At 52.6% G+C, this 20128-nt stretch overlaps 2 protein-coding genes across 3 annotated transcripts in view; one reads left to right on the top strand and one right to left on the bottom strand.

Moving 5' to 3' along the window:
• Positions 1-812: 812 nt before the first annotated feature.
• LOC127052803 (uncharacterized) lies at positions 813-9479 on the bottom strand. 2 transcript variants are annotated; one of them, XM_050956886.1, is made up of 7 exons: positions 9125-9479; positions 7751-7822; positions 6778-6852; positions 5724-6077; positions 4669-4694; positions 4347-4584; positions 813-2731 (listed from the first exon to the last, which is right to left on the bottom strand). In XM_050956886.1, exons 1-7 carry the CDS (start codon positions 9378-9380, stop codon positions 2475-2477), a joined length of 1278 nt encoding a protein of 425 aa, XP_050812843.1. In that variant the 5' UTR covers positions 9381-9479; the 3' UTR covers positions 813-2474. The 2 variants fall into 2 exon arrangements, with proteins under 2 accessions (XP_050812843.1, XP_050812842.1); XM_050956885.1 differs by having other exon boundaries at positions 4347-4694; positions 9125-9478.
• Positions 9480-17078: 7599 nt separating this feature from the next.
• The window catches only part of LOC127051388 (zinc finger protein 420-like), a 36840-nt gene continuing 33790 nt past the window's right edge, over positions 17079-20128 (top strand). The window contains exons 1-3 of the mRNA XM_050953652.1: positions 17079-17382; positions 17725-17837; positions 18502-18631. Of these exons, the coding sequence (XP_050809609.1) occupies positions 17808-17837; positions 18502-18631 (160 nt within the window). The 5' untranslated portion in view covers positions 17079-17382; positions 17725-17807. The remainder of the gene's footprint in view (positions 17383-17724; positions 17838-18501; positions 18632-20128) is intronic.

Here is a 20128-nt window from a genome sequence, read left to right as displayed (position 1 = left end):
CAAGTCTTAATTCATTCTAATTTAAGGTTTCGCGTTCCATGCATCTAGGAGCGAGACTCCCCACCCAGCTCCACAGACTTGCGCTAGAGTGGTCACGGTAGCTATCGTGCTACAAAATACCGTGTAGACACATTGCTTGGATGTTGCTGCTCAGGCTGGAGCTCAGGCTCCCAAGCCGATACCCCTCCTCCCATCTCCCCCCACACCCCCCTGAATGCCAGCACAAGCTGCAGTGGCTACACAGGCAGGTTTAGCAGACTAGCACGAGCCCTCCTAACAGGGCTGCTGGAACGGGGGAGATCTATTTTACCAGATCATGGCCCACCCACTTTTACTGGCCAAGCGACGGGTGGGAGGGGATGGAGAGGAGCAAGTGGGGGGCAGGGTCTTAGGGGAAGGGGCAGAGCAGGGGCATGGCCTCAAGGGAAGGGGCAGGGCAGATCCTCTAGGAGTAGGGGTGCTACAGGGGGCGGGGTGCTACAGGGAGTTCAGGTGCCCGTGGTCCCCCCGCTTTGAGTTTCTGCTGCTCCTGCCTGCTAGCACAAGGCCATGGACCCAGGCACACTCCCAGCTGCACTAATCACACCCCCAAGGGTTTACACAGGGAATACCTAGTCCTGACTCTGCCCCACCCACGTCCCCTTCCCACTCAGCTGGGGCTGGGAAAGTTTGGCTCAGGTTCCGCTCCTACTTATCACAGTCCAAGCATCCTCTCCTTCCCTCCCACCCAGCAGCTGCTGCTTCCTCCCTTGCATCCGCCTCCACCTCCCACCACAAAATCCTCCTTGCCACCAACAGCACGACTGCCCCACTCTCAGCCAGGTACCACCTTCTTTTTAATTTAAATACAAAAGGTACAAAAGTTGCTTTATATTAAACTAATCACAAGAACCAGCCCCTATTGGTTAATGTGAGAATTACAGTGATTTCCCCTTTCAGCTGGCTGGGAGATAGGCAGCCCCCTCTCCCGACAGGGCCCTGAGAGGTTGGTGCTGGTGGACTTAGATGGACAGCAAAGACCCAGAGCAGCTGCAGGGTTCTGGCTTGGGGAATGTCTGAGAAGCAGAGCAGAGCCTTGTCCTGGCAGCGGTGGAATCGCCTTGCCCGAAGCCCTGATACAAAGGACGAATGGGTCTGTAATGGAAGTGAGGGCGTGGGGGAAGGGCACAGTATACTGCCGTGTTCGAGGCTCTGCAATCTGCTGGCGAAAAACAGAACGAGAACCTGGAGCTGGAGAGCTGAAGCCAGACAAATTCACATCAGAAATCAGGCCCCGATTTTTCTCACTCAGCGTGGAACAAACGCCCAAAGGAAGTGGTGAATCCTCCATTTCTTGGTGTCTTCAAAACCTGACCGGCTGCCATTGTGGAAGAGGCTTTAGTCAAACGCAGGTCACTGGGCTCAGTGCAGGGGTAACTGTGTGAAATGTAAGGGCCTGGGCTAAAAAGATCAGACTGAAGGATCTAATGGTCCCTTCTGGCTTTAAACTCTAGGAGGGCATCGCTGGACTTTTTGTATCCAAAGGGAGGGATGCGGTGGCCAAGTGTTGGCCCTGCAGGGGACGGAATGTAGCTGTGGAGATTCAGGGCTCACGGCCTTTATCTTCCCAGAGACTAGGATAAAATGGTGATGCCCCCCCTAGATTTGCGGTCCTCACCAGCGCAGTCCAGCAGCTGTTCAGTTCAGCCTCCAGCCCTTCACGCTCAGTTGCCAACAGCATGTAGCAGTCAGGGGCTGAGGTGGCTGGGAGAGCCAGGTGAGGAGAAGGAGCTGCAGTTTGGATTGGGGCTCTGCCGTTGGCAAATGAAGCATTTTTCCACTGATGTTTTAAACAAAACCCCCAAACAAAAACAGATAAATAGATTTCATTCTTGTCCAGATTTTTCACTGAAAAGTTCAACATTTCAGCAAAAAAACAAAAAAACCCAAACACTAAACTAAACCAAAATATTTTGATTTGGAAATGCTGTCGCAGTTCCAAATGGGTGTTGAAATTTTGGTGCCTCGTGATCGCATTCTCCACTGTAGTCTGGGCTCCAGCATGCACCATGGTCTCTCCTTTTGGTGAGGAGGCAGTTGCATCATGGGAATCCCTGGCCATGGTGTATCATGGGAAATGTAGTTCAGCTGAGGGCCCTGGTCCATAGATGAGAATGGGGATGAGGCAAGTGAACTACAACTCCCATAAGTTATACCCACATTGAAATATTTTCTGGTTTTGGCTGAAATAGATTTGGTTTTTCAACAATAATTTTTTTTCCTCAGAAAGTAGATATTTTATCTTGTTAAAAACCTGATTTTCCATTGAAAAATAATTTCAAGGGGAAGTTTTCATGAAGCCCTCGTCTTAACCAGTTGTGACATCTTTGGAAACATGGGGAAGAGCCAGAAATGGGTTTTCTTCCCTGCAACAGACACTGGAAGTAAAGGGAGAGAGAGAGAGGGAGACAGAGAGTGAGTGAGAGTGTGTGTGTTCATTCCCCTTCCAGATCTGCAACAAGGAACTTGCACTTGTCCTTCAGCGCCTCGTAGAGCTGGTCCTTGCAATACTTGTTCCAGCTCACCATGAACTCGTATAGCTTCCGCATTTTCATTGGGTTGGTTCTCTCGGCTGTAATGGTCAGATATTGCTCAGTGTCCAACACGTCACCCAGCAGCTTATCTAGGACGCCCTCGACCAGAGTTACTCGCTGGATGAGCTGTTCTCGGTGCCGGTCCACAAAGTGTGTCTCTGAGGGGAAAAAGAGGAGCACAAGAGAGTAAAGAAATGGTCTGCATCATGCTCTCTGCTGCACTTTGATTAGCAACACTGTCTATTAGCGACTCTGTTATCGATGCATTCTATTTGATTATGTGCATGATCTATCAGCTACTCCAGATATAAGAATCCATATAGTCTATTAGCTACTTCATTATCCACATAGTCTGCTCACTATTCTGTTATCCACAGGATCTATTTAATTATCCACACAATCACCTGCCCATCTTGATTAACTGCTCAAATGCCTGTATTGCTATTTCCCCTTTTACTGGCTCAGTCCCTAGCTATTGACCTCCACGGGGCCCTCTGTACTCAAGCAGATTTTCTCTGCTCTGTAACCTCCCTCCCATGCATAATTAATCTGCTTTGCCCTGTCATTCAAAACCAATCCCCAACCCCTCCTGCTAAGCCCTGTCTCCCCTTCACCTCCAACTCCATTCAATGCACCACCAACAACCACACCTCCAGCTCCACCTCCGTTCCCCCACTCTGATCCAGCTTCCACCATCACCAAATCCTTCTTCTGGGCCCAGTGTCAGCATTTGAACCCCATCCTCATCCTTGATTTCTCCACTGCTTCAGACACCATCCATCATACCCCTCCTGCTTGGTACTTTGTCCTACCTTAGGCTCCAAGACTCCCTCCTCTGCCGACTGTCCTCCTACCTCTCTGGTTGCTCCAGTGACGCATCCAGCGGATCTCCTCCCTGTTGCTCCCACTTCTCTCTGAGAGGATCCCTCCTTTTCTCCCTGTTCTGAACTGTTCCCATGGCTCTAGCTGCTATCTTCATGCCTGTGACTCTCAAATCTCTGCTCTTGTTCCCACTCCAACCCAATCGCTCCTCTCAGTCCTGTCTCTCTGAAGCCTCCTCCTGGATATCTTGCTGTCAGCTCATATTGGCCAACCAGATCTCCCCTGCGAGGCCCTCCGTTCTCTGCCTCTTGACAGCACTACCATCCTCCTTGCCACTCCAGCCCATGACCTGGCTGCATCTTTGACCTGGTCCTTCTCTCGACACCCCCATATCCAGGCAGTGCCCAAATCTTGCCGCGACTTCCTCCTCAGTGTCTCTGAGATCTGTCCCTTCGTCTGTCCACAAAAGCTTTCTCCAGGTCTTTATCCCCTTCAGCCTCCTTCACATCCACATCAATCCCTCTCCGCTCCATTCCAAACCAAGGTGATATGGGATTTGAGAGGCCACTATCTTGGTGCCCAAGGGTTCAGTTTTGGCTCACAACAATGGTGTTTCTAAAAGTTGGGTCCAAAGGGAAACTTAAACCCTCAGCTCCTTTGAGTTCAAATCCACAGCCAAGATTTGAGTCAGATCCAAAACTGAGAGGAGCCTGTTTTCATCACTGGGTTTAGATCTGGCCCAAGATGCGGGTAGGAAATCAAAGGAGAGCCACTGGCAAAACTCTGGCACTGTGAAACCTGACTTCACCCTGATTTGGCCTTTGACCCTGAGCTGCAGCCTAACCCTGAGCTGGACACGCACTTCTGGGCCCATCTACCTCTTGCCCCACTCTCCATTCAGCTCTCTTCAATGTCATATAAAGACTGTGCCCATCAAAGCTTGCCTCTCACCTTTTCTACCAGCTGTGCTTCCTCTGTCTTCCCTGGAAATGGGCTTAAATTCTCTGGAGTCAGGCGTAACTTCTTTGGAAACAGCAGTAACTTCCCTGGAGTAGCGGGAAACTTCTTCAAAAACAGGAGTAACTTCCCTGGAGTTGGGGGCAACTTTTTTGAAAATAGGAGTAACTTTCCTGGAGTTGGGGGCAACCTCCTTGGAAACAGAAGTCACTTCCCTGGCGTCGGGGGCAACCTCCTTGGAAACAGAAGTCACTTCCCTGGCGTCGGGGGCAACCTCCTTGGAAACAGAAGTCACTTCCCTGGCGTCGGGGGCAACCTCCTTGGCGTCGGGGGTAGCTACACCTGTTCAGAGACCCCAGGAAATAGAGTTAGAGACCAGAAGAAGACATTACACAAGCTATTTCACCAGGGAAGGTGAGAGTAACTGTCCTTTCTGCTTGTATTGGATTCCGAGTCAGGTATAGAGGTGAAAGGCTCAGCAAAATCATGTGTGTGGTGTTTCTTGCCCTGACACCCTGGCTAAACTGGCCATCACATTTCTTTGGGAAAAAGATCATCCTTCCTGTATTCTTAACATTAAAAATGTCAGGTTCTTGCTTCCCAATATGTTTTTCTGGAAGGACTTTTCTGGTCTGGACTTTTGTACTCACCTCAGCTAAGCAGCACTTTAGAAGGTCCCAGGAAGTCAGGACCTGAGATTATTGTTAATTACTTTGCTCAGGAACACCACTCCTGGACCAAGACTCTTTGCCCCAGGCATTGTACACTCACGGAACAAGAAGATGACTCCTGCCCCAAAGAGCATGGACCCATAGGTCTGATCCAGGACAGCAGGGAGAAGTGGGATACTGGGCTAGATGGACCCATGGGTCTGATTCAGGGCAGCATGGGGAAGGCGAGATACCAAGCTAGATGGGCCTATTGGCTGGATCTGGAGCAGCAGTTCCTCTGTCCCATCACTTTGTTCCAGGAGAGCTTGAGGGCTCTCTAGACCCCATTATGGATGTATCCCAGTTCAAGCTAGAGTGGGTGGAAACCACAGATATGGGGCCTCATCCTGTGAAACCTCACTGGGGTATCACCCAGCGCAGCACTTGCTGTTGGGAGAAGCCTCAGTAAAGGGACTGGGATTGCTCACAGATGCCAGCAATAGGAGCTCAGCAGTGAGTGACTTATTTCCAGGGTCAGGTACTAAAACTACCAAGTGCTGCAGTGACTGACACCTGAAATATAATCCAGACCAGCAAACTGAGGTCCAGGAGACAGACTGGCTGGCTGGGGCAACAAACCAGAGTATTAGGATCTAGGGCTCGAGACAGATACACAAACAACCCACGGGCAATAGCACTCCACCTTTAAACTCAGACTGACCTTTGACCTCCAGCATCCCGGTGCTCCTCTCAATGAGGGTCTGCAGGGCCACATGTCCCACCTGGCAGATGAACTCTGCCCCGTGGTCTCTCTGTGCCAACGGGGTGAAGGACAGCATCACCATCTGCTGGTAGGTCTCTTTGTCTTTGGCACGGGTCTCCTTGTGGATGATGGCATAATCAGCAGAGTCCTTGATGGGCATGGCCACACTGGCTCCACTCTCCCTCCTGAGCCAGGTCACAGTTAGCTCCTGGGGGAAGTATCCTGCGATGAAGCAGCTGAAGGCCACGTGGCTGCCCTCCACCAGTGGCTGAGACTGGAATATTTCTGATACCTCTGGGCTCCGCAGGACAACTGAAAAGTAAAATGGATAGAGAGAGAGGAAAAGAGAAGTCAAATGGATAGTGTGAGAGGGAAGGAGAAGTGAGGCTTCCATCTGTAGCGTCTGCTAATGGCCACTATTGGAGTTGGACTATTGGACTAGATGGGTCCATTGATCTGATTTGAGATTGTAGGGAGGGGGCAGGATACAGTCCAGACTGGCCCAATGATTTGATCCAGAGTGGCATGGAGGGGGCAGGATACCAGGCTAGATGGGCTCATCGGGGCAGTTCCTATGTCCCATCATTACATTCCAGGAGGGCTTGATGTCTCTGGACTCCAGCATGGATATCTGTTGGGACAGAGAAGGGGACCAAGCCCTCTGTTCTCAGCCCCACGTGGTACCAGCTGAATCCACAAAGGCAGGGCTTAAATTCAGCTGTTCGGAGCAGAGCTCCAGTAAATATTTCCCCTTGACTCCAGCCTGATGCTGTTGGCGCTCAACCTGGGATCCTAGTCCTCTGGGGGGCCATGAGCTGGTTTCAAGGGGTCCATGGTGCCCCGCAGCTGAAGCCCAGAGCCACAAGCCCAGGCACCTCTTGCGGAACTGAAACCCCAAGCCCGACCCCAGGGGGCTCGTCTGGGGCTGAAGCCCTGAGCCCCGAATGGGAAGGGGGGATGGGCCTGGAGGACTCCAGGAGAATGTAAGCACTGCAACAAGGGAACTACTGACCTGTGTGTCCCTCTGCATTGTCCAAAGGGAGAATTTCCAGCTGCTCAGAGTCAGGAATCACTGTGGGGGAGGACTCTGGAGCAAACGAGACAGAGAGGAAGCGTCAGTGCTATAGAGCGAGTCGCAGCTCAGAGCTGGAAGGGGCAGAGACCACTCATGGGAAGCCTTATCCCCCCAACACTCGCCATGGTGCTACCAGGCACAGAGCTCCCTGCCTGAAGGCACTTACAGTACATCTCAGTAACAGAACATTCACTAGACAGGGAAAAGAATCTTCATCTGGCCTCTTTCTACAGGAGCCAGAGAAGGGCATAAATGGGGAGGTAGGAGGAGGGCACTCTGCCGTTTGCCACTAGTCCATGACAGGAGGAAATGGGGCTGATGATCCCCTCGGAAATCTAGGGGGCTGGGGAAGAGCCCTGAGCCAAAGCTGTCCCAGGCATAGGTGCCATCTCCATGGGTGCTCCAGGGCTGGAGCACCCACGGGGAAAAAATTGGTGGGTGCTCTACATCGACCAGCAGCTCCCCACCCCCCCGCCCCAACTCACCTCCACCTCCGCTCTGCCTCTGCCGCCTCCACCTCCTCCCTTGGGCGCACCGCTGCGTCCTGCTTCTCCCCCTACCCCAGGGTTTGCGCCGCGAAACAGCTGATTCGCACAGCAAGCGCTGGAGGGGGGAGGGTGAACACAGCACGCTCGGGGAAGAGGTGGGGCTGGGGCAGGAATTTGGGGAAGGGGTCCAATAGGGGCAGGGAGGGGGCAGAGTTGGGTCAGAGACTTTGGGGCAGGGGTTGGAATGAGGGAGAGGCCTGAGGGTGAGCATGAGCACCCACCGGCGCTGGGGAAAGTTGGCTCCCATGGCCCCAGGTGTCTCCAAGCCTGGGATTTGGAAGGGAATGATCTGTCCCGGGCTGGGGGAAAGGAATCCTCCTTTCAGAGCCTTTCACGTGCCTCTTGATCTTCACCCCACTCACCTGCTGCTACGGCTGTAGCACCCACAGGAAGGGGCTCACTCTGCACAGTAGTGGCTGCAGATTCAGGGGGCACTGAAGAAAAAAGGGAGAAAATCAGTCTCGGACCCGTGGTCAGCTCACAGCACAGCCCACCCTCTCCCCACACATACACACAGAGGACAAACTTAGTTCTCAGAGGCCAGAACAGGAGTGCGAGTGAGATAGCAGAGCAGGGGAGAGTCAGGGGCAAAGGGAGAAGGATCCATAATTGCAGAGAAACAGGGGTTCAGAGAGCTAAAGCAGATGCTTCTGCCCCTCAGCTAGATTTGTTCATTGACCCTGTTCTAACTATCACATTTTCTTTCAAGTGAATGCTGCACAGACCTACTACAAATGGGGCTGGGGGGATCTGGTCCAGGGAATGGGATGGAAGGAGGACAGATATGGCAGTGTAAAGGAGTCCACTGGGAAGGAATAGGGTTCATTCTTGTGCAGTCTGCAAGGCCTGTGTTGGACACCTGTCATGGGGAAGATGGAGCGATTCATAATTAATAATAAAAAAAAAAAGCTAAAGAAATTCCCCATTTAAAAACAAACAATTTTGTTAACCTGCAGTTTGGGTGGAGAGATTCTCTCACTTACTTTACCTAAAACACCCCACAGAGCACTCTCAGCCCCACGAAGAAGGGCTCTCCAGGAGTCCCCCCCGGGAGCTGAAAGCAGGAGCCCTGCCACTTGAGCTGAAAACAGAATTCTATAGCGAGATCATGAGCGAGGCTCAATTTTACCTAGAAATCACATCTCTCGAGATGCATTCGTGAGCGTTGGCATGTCTGCACTGGGGCGGCCCAGCCACGGACTGGGCCCCCATTGCGACAGGTACTGTACAAAACCCAGAACAAAACGAGCGTCCCTGCCTCCAGTGAGTGAACAATCCACGTAAGCTGGTGAGTGTTCAGCTGGTTTGGGGGGTGCTGCTGGTCCAAGGGCCTGAGTTAGGGTGTGTGTGTGTGTTGGGGGGGGCAGCAGGAATTTTTGCCAATGGATCAACAACCCTCTCTTACTTTTTACACATGAGGTGGGGGGTGGGGAGCAGATTCTCCCTAGGTGTAAATGGTCCCTAATGCCACACCAGCTCAGGATGTGGCCGGAAAGGAGCAGGGGAGCTGCCAGGCAGAGAGGGGAGGGGGCTGGTATGAGAAGAGAATGAAAGTGAAAGCGGGGGGGGGGGGGGGGAGAAATCCCAGCCTGGAAAAGAGGGGAAAGAAAGGCAGATTGGGGATTGTTTCCAGCTCCCAGAATCCCTCGCGAGGGGGGGATTATAGTCGTGCCCAGAAACAAGGGGGCCGGCTGGGGGTGAGGAGGGGCAGTGGGGGTTCCCCCATCTCTCTGTACCGTCTGTGCCGAGTGCCTCTGCCAGGTTTCTGATGCGGTCCAGATCTGTCAGCAGCTCCAGCCCGCAGTGCTCGGCGCTGTCCCTGAGGCCGTTAATATCCGGGGCCGGCTCCGCCCCTCCCTCCGGCGTGTCCGCGGCGAAGAGCTTCTCCCCCTCCCTCCTCAGACACTTCTCCAGCCTCTTGCCGAAGCGCTGCAGCTCCCGCTCGCCTTTCTTCTCCAGGGGGCCCAGCAGCTGCTTCACCAGCTGCTCCATGGCGGCCCTGCCCGAAGCGAGCTCGGCGCTGCTGCCCGCCCCTTCTGGGAAGCGAGTTCCCCATCGGCCTCCCGGGATCCCTTCGCCCCACCCCCGTGGGCATTTCTCGCGCTCGTCACTCTCCGACAGCGACCGAGGGCGGGGAAGTGCTGGGCTGGCGGGAGTGGGGGCAGGGCTTCAAATCCAGGCTCAGCACCGGGGGGGCTAGATAGGGTGATGATATTTCTCAAAGGGAAAATGGGACACCCCGGGTGGGACTAGCCCGAGCCCTCCCTCCCCCCCGCCCCATACTTGAGCGGCCAGAGCCGATCGCCCAAGCCCCCCCTAGGGTGACTAAACAGCAAATGTGAAAAATTGGGACAGTGGGTGGGGAGTAATAGGAGCCTATATAAGAAAAAGACCCCCCCCAAAAAAGGACTGTCCGTATAAAATCGGGACAGCTGGTCACTAGCCCCCACTCCCACCTGGGGCTGACCCGAGACCCCCCTGCTCGCCCGAGCCCACCCCACTCCCCACATGGGGCTGGCCTCGCTGCTTGCCTGAGCCCTGCCTGCCCCCCCTGTGTCCAGCTACTCCCCCCCCCGTGTGGGGCTGGCATCACCACTCCCCCACACACTCATTCCTCTGCGCCCCACCTTTTTGACAAAAGTGGGCATTTGTCCCATTTGCTCTTGCCAATTGATCAACTTTTGCCAAAAAAGCTGGGTCGGCCAGGACAGGGCTTAAAAACCGGACTGTCCCAGCCAAAATAGGACGTATAGCCACCTGTGGCGGGGTGAACTCACCCAGCACTGGACAGGGAAGGGTTAACTCCTCAATGTGGGCAGAGGAAGCCACGCCCCCACATTCCTACTGCTCAACCCCCCCGTCCTGCCCCTTCCCCCAAGTCCCCGCCCCTGCCCCGCCTCTTTACCGCCTCCTCCCTGGAGCGCACTGCATCCCCACTCCTCCTTCCCTGCCCGAAAGTCCTATGTGCCACCAAACTGCTGTTAGGTGGCAGGCGGGAATCGCTGTGAGGGGGAGGAGCAGGAATGCGGCACGCTTGGGGGAGGAGGAGGTGAAGAGGAGGTGGGGGCGCGGGGAGTTTGACTGATGGTGGGTGCAGAGCACCCACTAATTTTTCCCCGTGGGTGCTCCAGCCTCGCAGCACCGATGGACCTGGAGCCTGTGAGCACCAGTTTAAGAGGAATCAGCTCACCACTGGAGAGGAAGGATGTTCCTTGCTGGCTCCAGCCCAGGAACCACAGGAACCCTGGACTGCAGAAGTCAGAGGCGCGGAGAGCCTAGCAGATGCCCAGTTACCTGTGTATGCCCCAGGGAGGTCTGAGCTACAGGGAGTTGCACCAGCTGAGGAACCTGGAGACCCTGAAGACATGCAGACCGCCACTAGGAGTAACATGGCAGGAAATAGCCTGGGGTGTGGGGGACTAGCCATTGTCCAGATGATGGTCAGCATGTTGCAGATGGATCCCTGCTGACCAAGGGGCGGACACACTCAACACTAAGGGCAGGTCTACACTACAGGGTTAAGTCAACCTAAGTTACGCAACTCCAGCTACATGAATAATGTAGCTGGAATCGACTTACCTTACACTTCTCATTCTGGTGGAGTACCAAAGTTGACAGGAGAGCAGTCTGCAGTCGATTTAGCAGGTAGACCATCTAAATCGACCCCTGGTGGCTCGATCGCCACAGCGTCCATCCACAGTAAGTGTAGACATACCCTGACAGGGCCCTAGGCTGGGACCTGATGGAGCAGGGAGGGCCCAGGTCCCCCTACCTGGCTGCCACCACCCCCTAGGTGACGGCCCACGCACTCCAACTGGCCACTACGCCCAGAGCCAGCTCCAGCATTTTTGCCACCCCAAGTGGAGGGAAAAAAAAAAGCTGCAATCGGCGGCACTTCGGTAGCAGCTTTACTGCCGTCGCTTCATTCTTAGGCGGCAGTTCGGCAGCAGGTCATTCCCTCCAAGAGGGACTGAGGGACCTGCTGCCGAATTGCCACCAAAGAGCTTGACGTGCCGCCCCTTCCCCTTGGCCGCCCCAGGCACCTGCTTGCTGCACGGGTGCCTGGAGTCAGCCTTGACTAGGCCATACAGCCCTACCCTGGAGGGCAACTCTATTGACTCCAGCTGCTAGACCTTACTGTCTTGCAAACCCAGGGTATCTCTATGGACTCTAGCTGCTAGGCCTCACTTCTCTGCAGAGAAAGGCTCCCCCCACTCCCTGACATAGGTCATGTGACTCTACTGCCTTGTGGATCAGGGTGATTACATAGACTCCAGCCATTGGGCCTTAGAACCCCGTGGATCATGGCAACTCTATGGACTTCATCCCTTAGGTCTCACAGCCTAGAGACAGAAGGGAGCTTGAAGGATGAGGTCCCCCCATCCCATCACACTAGCTTATAACTAGATGAGATTGTCTGACTTGTATTATGCAGGTTAGACTATGGCCTAATGGTCCCTTCTGGACTTAAAATCTATGAAAGTAGAAACCCAGTGCTTAATTTGTGCTGGGGATTGCCAGGGCTGAGGCCTGGCACTTCCAGGCTTGGCAGTTCATAGCCCCGGCACCTCCAGCCTCTCCTCATAAAGTAAAAAAAAAATTGCTCAAGCCCCGGCCTCTCTTTCATCACAAATTAAACACTGTAGAAACCCCAAAGTCACAGTGTCAAATGTACTGTATTGCCAAATTCACTGTGCCACCAATTCCAAATTCACAGCCACCAAATGCCACACAGTGTCACCACTCCCAAAATTCAATATCTCCAAATTCACGCTGCCACCAAATTCTTGTATTGTCAGCCCCAAATTCAACAAACAAAAATCATGTGTCAAGCCCCCAAGAGAACATGAGATTGGCTTAAAAAGACCATGAGATTTAAAGAAATACAATACATCAAATACAATTTGAAACTCTCTTCACTTAAGTCCCTGGTTTGAGCCTTTGCAGAGGATTACATTTTCTGACTCTTCTTCCCAACCCTGAGGGCTAGGGATGGACTTTGTTTTTTAAATGACAGCTAAAATTCTCACATAATCCCCTGACTCTGGGAGCTGGGGCTTTAAGGAAAAAAAACACCAAACTTCATGAAACTCACAAACAAATTGTGAGAGTCTGTGACACTGCCAATCTAAGCCCAGCTGGATGCTCAGAAAGCGGGAGACTGTGCACAAGTGACTTAATGCTTCAATTTGCATATTTGAATATACACAGCTTTATTTGCATGGAGGAGAGGTCAGTAGAGCTTAAGCCTGATGAGGATGCAGCATATGCAAACGCTGGGGGAGCCAGGAGAACCGCCTAGATGATCATAACAGTCCCTTCTGGCCTTAGAGTCAGCTCTGGATCTTGGCGCTGCTCCCAGCTGGCTCTGACCTCCCCTGAGGCTGATGTCTGGGGATGTTTCGTGGGTTCTTGAGGCTCTGCCCCTGTGTTCCTTGTCCTGGGCTGGGTGGAGGAGAGCTGTGGCCGGGTTGTTGGGCCCAGTCCTGGCTGTTGCTTGCTAAAGGCTAGGAGGGGGTTAATGGCTGCTTCTTGCCATCAGCTGGGGGGATGCTCTGGCTGGGCTGCTGCCAGCTCTGGCTGCTCCTGGGGGGTGGGTCAGGCTGGCTGTGGCTAGGAGCAGGGGTTGAGCTCTCAGGCCCAGTGTCGCTCTTGCCACTTAGGGGCATTTCAGCTCCTAGGAGCTATTCAGGCAAGAGCTAAAACTGCCAGTGACTGAAACAGGTTCCCTCCATCTCCCTCTAACCCACCACCACCATCACGCTGCCAAGGAGTAGGAACCAGAGCCCTCGGGCCTGTGACAGGAAGGTACAATATAGGGCTGCACATTTGGGGTTTGATCCCTGCAGGGGTCCATGTGTCATAGCCCCCACTCTGCTCTTCCACGGTGGGTGGGGAGAAGTCTGCCCAGGTCTAGTGTGGAGGATGGGGGGACAGCTCCTCAGGCAGCCATGTATCTCCTCCACACATCAGCCCGGAGGTGTTACTGCTGGCCAGCTGTAAACAAGAGGGACACATCCTAGGTAGAATGGTGCCTAGTTAAAGTTGCCTGGTGCATTCACTTTAAGACCCTGGCTTCAGTTACTTATGGCTTTTTCAGACTTGAGCCATTCGGGCTGAAATGCTTCATGCCGGATGCCTGCCTCAGGCTGAATGTTCTGGAAAGTTTCAGCGGAAATCATAGAAATGCAGGGCTTGAAGGGACTATGTACTTCCAGCCCAGACAGGCTGTTTCATTGTTGATAAACTCACAGGAAGGAACCTTATACACTGGGGCAAAACAGGTACTCCTGGAGCTGGTCTGTGTCTCTCAGGAGGGTGGTGTTGGGCAGGTTTGATCTCTGTCCGAACTTCCCCCACAGCCAGTTCAGAAACAATTCTGCAATTTGCCTTTTAGCCAGGTTCACCTTGACAAGATGTCTGTGTAAATCTACACCTTCCCTCTCAGAGAAACTGGGGCATCATGCAATCTGCACTGTAGTCTGCCATAGCCCTGACCTAGTCTTCAGTTTTAAAGTGTTAATGAGGAATGAGGAAAATACGCTTTGTCCCAGGCCGAGCCCAGGGCCTGCATTAGCTGGCTGAGCTTCATAGGTAAGAGTAGGAAGAATCAATAAAACAAATGTCCAAGGCCTTCACCTTCACAACCAGGACTTTGCCTTATTGCGCGACCTGATTTACATCCATCTTCTCCTTCAAGAGCTGTCTCAGGATAATGTGCCTGTCATCCCCTTTGCAGCAGGGAGCTAGGAAGATGCGGTTCCAAAAGAGCTTAGCCAGAAAGGTCCTGGCAAAGGCTGCAACGCATTCCACACCCGTAAACTGCCAGCAGATCTTGCTTTGCAAAAATGTAACTAGGGATCTGGTCAGGGGTCCCTTGCACACAACATACACAATTTACTTTTCTGATGCCTTGGTTGCACTGATGTTGAGTTGTTGACCATGAAACATAGATGTCTGTCTAGATCAGTGGTACTGTTTATCATTGTGGGCCACAGGTTGAGAACCACAATGCCCCCCCAGCCTAAAACCACTCACAGTCCCTTATGCCCAGCACCCCTGCTCAGAGTGGGGCCAGGAGGGGAGCTGCACAGCAGCGGGAACCCAGACCCTGCCACACGGGGCCGGGCAGCAGCTGGGACTCCTGCGCCAGCCAGGAGCATAGCACCTGGTGGGGCTGGCAGCCAGGACCCAAGAAGGGGGTCAGGAGTGAAGGCCCACCTAAAACCTGGGGCAAACGCCTAATTGCCAGAGCCCTCCCCCCAAAAAACTTACCCACGGACCCACTCTCCTGCCCTCTACCCCACTGCAGCACTCACCAGTCCCCTGCTGGCAGAAGTGCTGGTGCAGGCTGCAAGACACTGTCTCCCCCTCAGCCAGCCCTGCCCCCTGCCAGACCAGAGCAGCAAATTTTGAATTTTTTTTAGCACACACTTGGGCCACAGCTGTGTGCTAATTGGACCACATGCGGCCCACGTGTTGAGAACCACTGGTTTAGATCATCACAGTCTTCAACATCACCAGGGATCCTAGTTTTCCGTGAAAAAAGAACCACAATATTTCTCATAAAAAACATAAAAATCCACATTTTTCGGTGATTAAAATGAAACCCTGAACTTTAGTTTCCCTAGCCATAATATATAGAGAGTATCACTTGAACACAATGTTTTATTGATATATTTACAGTTTTAAGCAAGTTTGAAGCCTCTTGTTTTAAAAATGGGTGTTGCCATCAGCGGTGGCTCTAGCTTTTTAGCTGCCCCAAGCATGGCAGGCAGGCTGCCTTCAGTGGCACGCCTGCCAGAGGTCTCCGGTCCTTCGGCTTTGGCATACCTGCCGCTGAATTGCCGCCGAATCCGCGGGACTGGCAGACCTCCCGTAGGCATGCCGCTAAAGGCTGCCTGACTGCCGCCCTGGCAGGGATCGGCAGGGCGCCCGCGCGGCTTGCCACCCCAGGCAGGCACTTGGAGCGCTGGTGCCTGGAGCCGCCGCTGGTTGCCATGCCCACTATAACAAGAGTGATCAGTTAAGGTGAGCTATTATCAGCAGGAGAAAAAAAAACCTTTTGTAGTGATAATCAGGATGGCCTATTTCCAACAGTTGACAAGGTGTGAGTAACAGTAGGGGGAGGAAATAAACATGGGAAAATAGTTTTACTTTGTGAATGACAGTCTCTACGTAAAAGAGTAAATGGACACAAATCAGATATCAAGAATTATAACATTCAAAAACCAGTTGGAGAACACTTCAGTCTCCCTGGTCGCTCGATTATAGACCTAAAAGTCACAATATTACAACAAAAAAAACTTCAAAAACAGACTCCAACAAGAAACTGCTGAATTGGAATTAATTTGCAAACTTGACGCCATTAAATTAGGCTTGAATAAAGACTGGGAGTGGATGGGTCATAACACAAAGTAAAACTATTTCCCCATGTTTATTTTTCCCTCTACTGTTACACACACCTTCTTGTCAACTGTTGGAAATGGGCCATCCTGATTATCACCACAAAAGGTTTTGTTTTTGTTTTTCTCCTGCTGATAATGGCTCACCTTAACTGATCATTCTCCTTATAGTGGGTATGGCAACACCCATTTTTTCATGTTCTCTGTGTATACATATATCTTCCTACTGTATTTTCCACTGCATGAACCTAATCCTGAGTTGCCAGCAGGAAAAGTTCGTCTGCCTTATTGGGAGTGGTGAGCATTGTATGCTGAGCGTGAGCATTTTGGTTTTGGTGATTATTAATAAATAGAGGATAAGGATATTACTGTGTAAGTCTCTTCACTGGTAAAAGATCCCGCAAACCCGTAGAGTGTAAGGTTACGTCTGAGCCCTAGGAACAGGTAAGGGTGGGTGCCCCCAGAGTGTGTGAGTAACAGAGAATTTGGGGCGGGTAACATACTGCAGCTCTGGTGGCAAACCTGGCTATTGTTAGGGTTATAGGTCATGTAGCAACGGTCACAGAAATATCTTACCCCATACATATTCTTCACATTCCAAGACCCCAAAGTAATGATCATCACACAAGAGGATAAATGCTGTTTTAGAGTATACTGGACCCTGGATTTTAAACTGCCCCAACCCCCCTTCTCCTTGTACATCACCATGCTAACGATGACCCCTGCACCCCACATCACTGAGCATGAGCTTTTTCTGATGGGAAAAGCCTGATTTCTCATGGACCTTTCTCACCCCTATCTAACATCTCTGCATTGGTGAGCTTCTTATCAGATAGCACTGCCACCAGGCTGCCTGGCCTCTAGGGTGACCAGCCAGCAAATGTGAAAAATCGGGACGGGGGTAGGGGGGTAATAGGAGCCTATATAAGAAAAAGACCCAAAATCAGGACTGTCCCTATAAAATCAAGACATCTGGTCACCCTACTGGCGTGGCTGCTTACCTGGGTGCAGAGTCCCATTTTCAGTTTAGGGAAATACGGTCACGCTACATAATACTGGTTAAATTCCAGAGAAATTAGAAGAGCTTTCTGAATATTATATTTTGGGTTTAATGTGGAATAGAGAAAGAGAAGTAATTCGTATCACTGTAATTCTGCTTAGAATTGTTTTGGCCAAGGCCCTGGCCCTGCACAAGTGGGAGAGGGTGGCTGCCCGGACCCCCTCCAGCCTCCGCTCGCTTCCGGCCTGGCTCGGGGCGGGGATTGTACCTGACCCACGTGTCCCAGCGCCCGGACGCCTGGGTTCCCAGGCCCACTGTTGCCCCGCATGGCCCCGTTTCCAGCCCCAGGGAGCCCCCGCCCGGCCCCTGCCTCTTGGAGAAGGGGGCGGGGCAGCTCCCGCCTCCAGCCCAGCCGGGACTCTCCGGCCCGCACAGGTCTGCGCGGCGCGGGAAGGGTTAAAGGCCGGGGCGCTAAGTCCGCCCTGGAGCAGGCGGGGCCCAGGAGCCTTCCCGTGCCAGGCCGGACACCCGGGGCCCCAGCCCGGCCCGTGCACAGGGCAGGTCCCGGCTGCAGCCCGGGGATCGGTCGGTGAGCGGGGCGCAGGAGAGGGAGGGATACAGCCGCGGAGGCAGGAAATCGCTGCCCGGAGAAAGCGGCCGCTGGGGGGGTCGGAGTCGAGCGGGGCTGGAGAGACCCTCTCCCCGCAGCCAGCGCCAATGCAGCAGCGGCTCTGCGGCTGAGCTAACCCGGGGCTTTATTTCCACCCCCGTAGTAGGGCAGTGACAGCGGGCGGGGGGGGGTGTAATCCCAGCCCCCTCCTCGGGATGTTACTGGGAATGTCACACCTGCCCCAGGCCCAGAATAACGGGGTCCCGCTCTCCTCGGGGGATTCCCTGGGCATTGACTAGGCCCCTTCTCTCCTCTCTCCAGGTTGTGTGAAGGGACACGCCCGGTCTGTCCTGTCCCTGCTGCCGAGGACCCCGCCTTGCCCCAGACCCCAATAGCCCCAGACCATGGTGATGGCTGCAGCGGGGCCGGCACAGGTAGGATGCTGGCCGGGAGCTTGCTGGGGGCAGTGACTCCCCTGGGCACTGGCTGATCCTGGCTGGGGGCCGAGGGGGGCCGGGACCTGGATCCTTCCTGCTCTAGTGACCCCAGGGCCGGGGGTTGCAGCAGTTCCTGGGGATAGCGCTGCCCTTGGGCAGGGAGCTGCGCGGCCAGGCAGGACCCGGGGTCCCACTTTGCACCAGCGCAGCCGGGGAAAGCCAGGAGCATCCCTGGGGACTAGGAAGGGGAGAGCCCTGGCCAGGCAGACATGCTGAGCCGGGCGCGACCTCTTTACCCTGAGGGTCCTGGCCTGACAAAGGAGCCTGAGGCGCCTGAATAGGGGCGGGAGCAGGGCTGAGCACAGGCCTGGGGCGGAGGTGGGTACTCTGGCCGGGGATGGGGGAGGAGCCTGTTCCCTGCCCTGGGATTCGGGCCCTTCCCAGAGCCCCGCGGGGAGCCGAGGGCGACTCCTGTCCCCGGCCAGCAGGGCCCCGGGTCCCTGGGGGAGCTGTGCGGCGGGGGGGGGGGGAGTCTCCCTGGGTCACAGGTGCTGGGCGGGGGGTTCCCTGGGAGTCGCTCCCCTAGAAACTGCGCCCCCTGCTGAGACTCCGGGCTGGGGGCTGGAGCGGAAGGTGCTGAGTGTGTAACGCTTGTTGCCAGCAGCTCCAGGTGGCGTTTGAGGACGTCGCTCTGTATTTCACCCGGGAGGAGTGGGAGCTCCTATCCCAGCCAGAGAAGCAGCTGTACCAGGACCAGATGCTGAGGAATTACCAGGCGCTCGTTTCCCTGGGTAAGGACCAATTTCCCCTCTTTTATTCGCAGCTATGCATGTCTAGGTTCCCTTGAAGCCTTGGCTGCCATGTGCCACCGAGTGGCCAAGTGGTGGCAAATGTCAGGACTAGGGCTGTCAAGCGATTAAAAAAATTTATCACAGTCACACTTTTAATAATAGAATTACCATTTAAATATTTGTGGATGTTTTCTACATTTTCAAATATATTGATTTCAATTACAACAGAGAATACAAAATGGACAGTGCTACTTTATATTTATTTTTTATTACAAATATTTGCCGAGTAGAAAAACAAAAGAAATAGTATTTTTCAATTCACCCCATACAAGTCTTGTAGTGCAATCTTTATTGTGAAAGTGCAACTTACAAATGTAGATTGTTGTTGTTGTTGTTACATAACTGCACTCAAAAACAAAATAATGTTAGAGCGTAAAAGTCCACTCAGTCCTACTTCTTGTTCAACCAACCGCTAAGACAAGCAAATTTGTTTACATTTACGGGAGATAATGCTGCCCGCTTCTTATTTACAATGTCATCTGAAAGTGAGAACAGATGTTCACATGGCACTTTTGTAGCTGGCATTGCAAGGTATTTATGTGCCAGATATGCTACATTTGTAAGTTGCGCTTTCACAATAAAGATTGTACTACAGTACTTGTATGAATTGAATTGAATTGAATTGAAAAATACTATTTCTTTTATCATTTTTACACTGCAAATATTTGTAATAAAAATAACAATTTGCTTTCTGTGTTGTAATCGAAGTCAATATATTTTTAAATGTAGAAAAACATCCAAAAATATTTAATAAATTTCAATTGGGATTCTATTGTTTAACAGTGCATTTAATTGCAATTTTTTAATTTAAATTAATTTTTTGAGTTAATTGTATAAGTTAACTGAGATTAATGGACAACCCTCATCAGCGCCTTTCAGGTCGGCTTCCTGTTGGAGAACTCAGGTCTATGGAGCCTGTGGGTAATTTTAGTTTAACTTGTTTATTTTCATTATGTTCCTCAGTCCTGGCACAGCAGTGGTAGCAAACACCGATGGCAACAACTCTGCCTCAAGGCATGGAGAAAATGTTATCCACACACTCTAGGGCACCTATCCTTACCCAGTTCCTAGAGCTCAGGGTGTAACTTTACACTCTGCATGTTTGTGGTTGGGTTTTGGGTTTTTTTGGGTTTTTTTTAAACTAGTGAAAGAACCTTACACAGTAATATCCTTAACCTCTATTTATTAACAATCACCAAAATGGAATGCTCACACTCAGCATACAAACCTCACCACTCCCAATAAGGCAGACAAACTTTTCCTGCTGGCCACTCAGGATCAGGTTGTCCGGGGACTCCAGCTTCTGGGGGTGTTGAGGTCTGGCAGCTCTGATCTTGGGACTGTGTTCTGGATTTGGTTCCAAGGAACTTTCTTTTGGACCCTAGTTTATATAGTGAAACGTGAGTCCTGCTTAGCTGTACCTTTTTACAAATCATT

Source organism: Gopherus flavomarginatus, chromosome 5 (genome assembly GCF_025201925.1).
Source record: "Gopherus flavomarginatus isolate rGopFla2 chromosome 5, rGopFla2.mat.asm, whole genome shotgun sequence".
Taxonomy (NCBI): Eukaryota; Metazoa; Chordata; order Testudines; family Testudinidae; genus Gopherus; species Gopherus flavomarginatus.
This window is presented reverse-complemented; position numbering and strand designations above follow the sequence as displayed.

Excerpts from the sequence above, each read along its gene's own strand:
- LOC127052803 (XM_050956885.1), bottom strand. The coding sequence starts at position 9,380 with ATGGAGCAGCTGGTGAAGCAGCTGCTGGGCCCCCTGGAGAAGAAAGGC. Across the intron at positions 6,853-7,750 it reads TGCTACAGCCGTAGCAGCAG|AGTCCTCCCCCACAGTGATT; the intron begins GTGAGTGGGGTG and ends CGTTTGCTCCAG. Across the intron at positions 6,078-6,777 it reads CAATGCAGAGGGACACACAG|TTGTCCTGCGGAGCCCAGAG; the intron begins GTCAGTAGTTCC and ends TTTACTTTTCAG.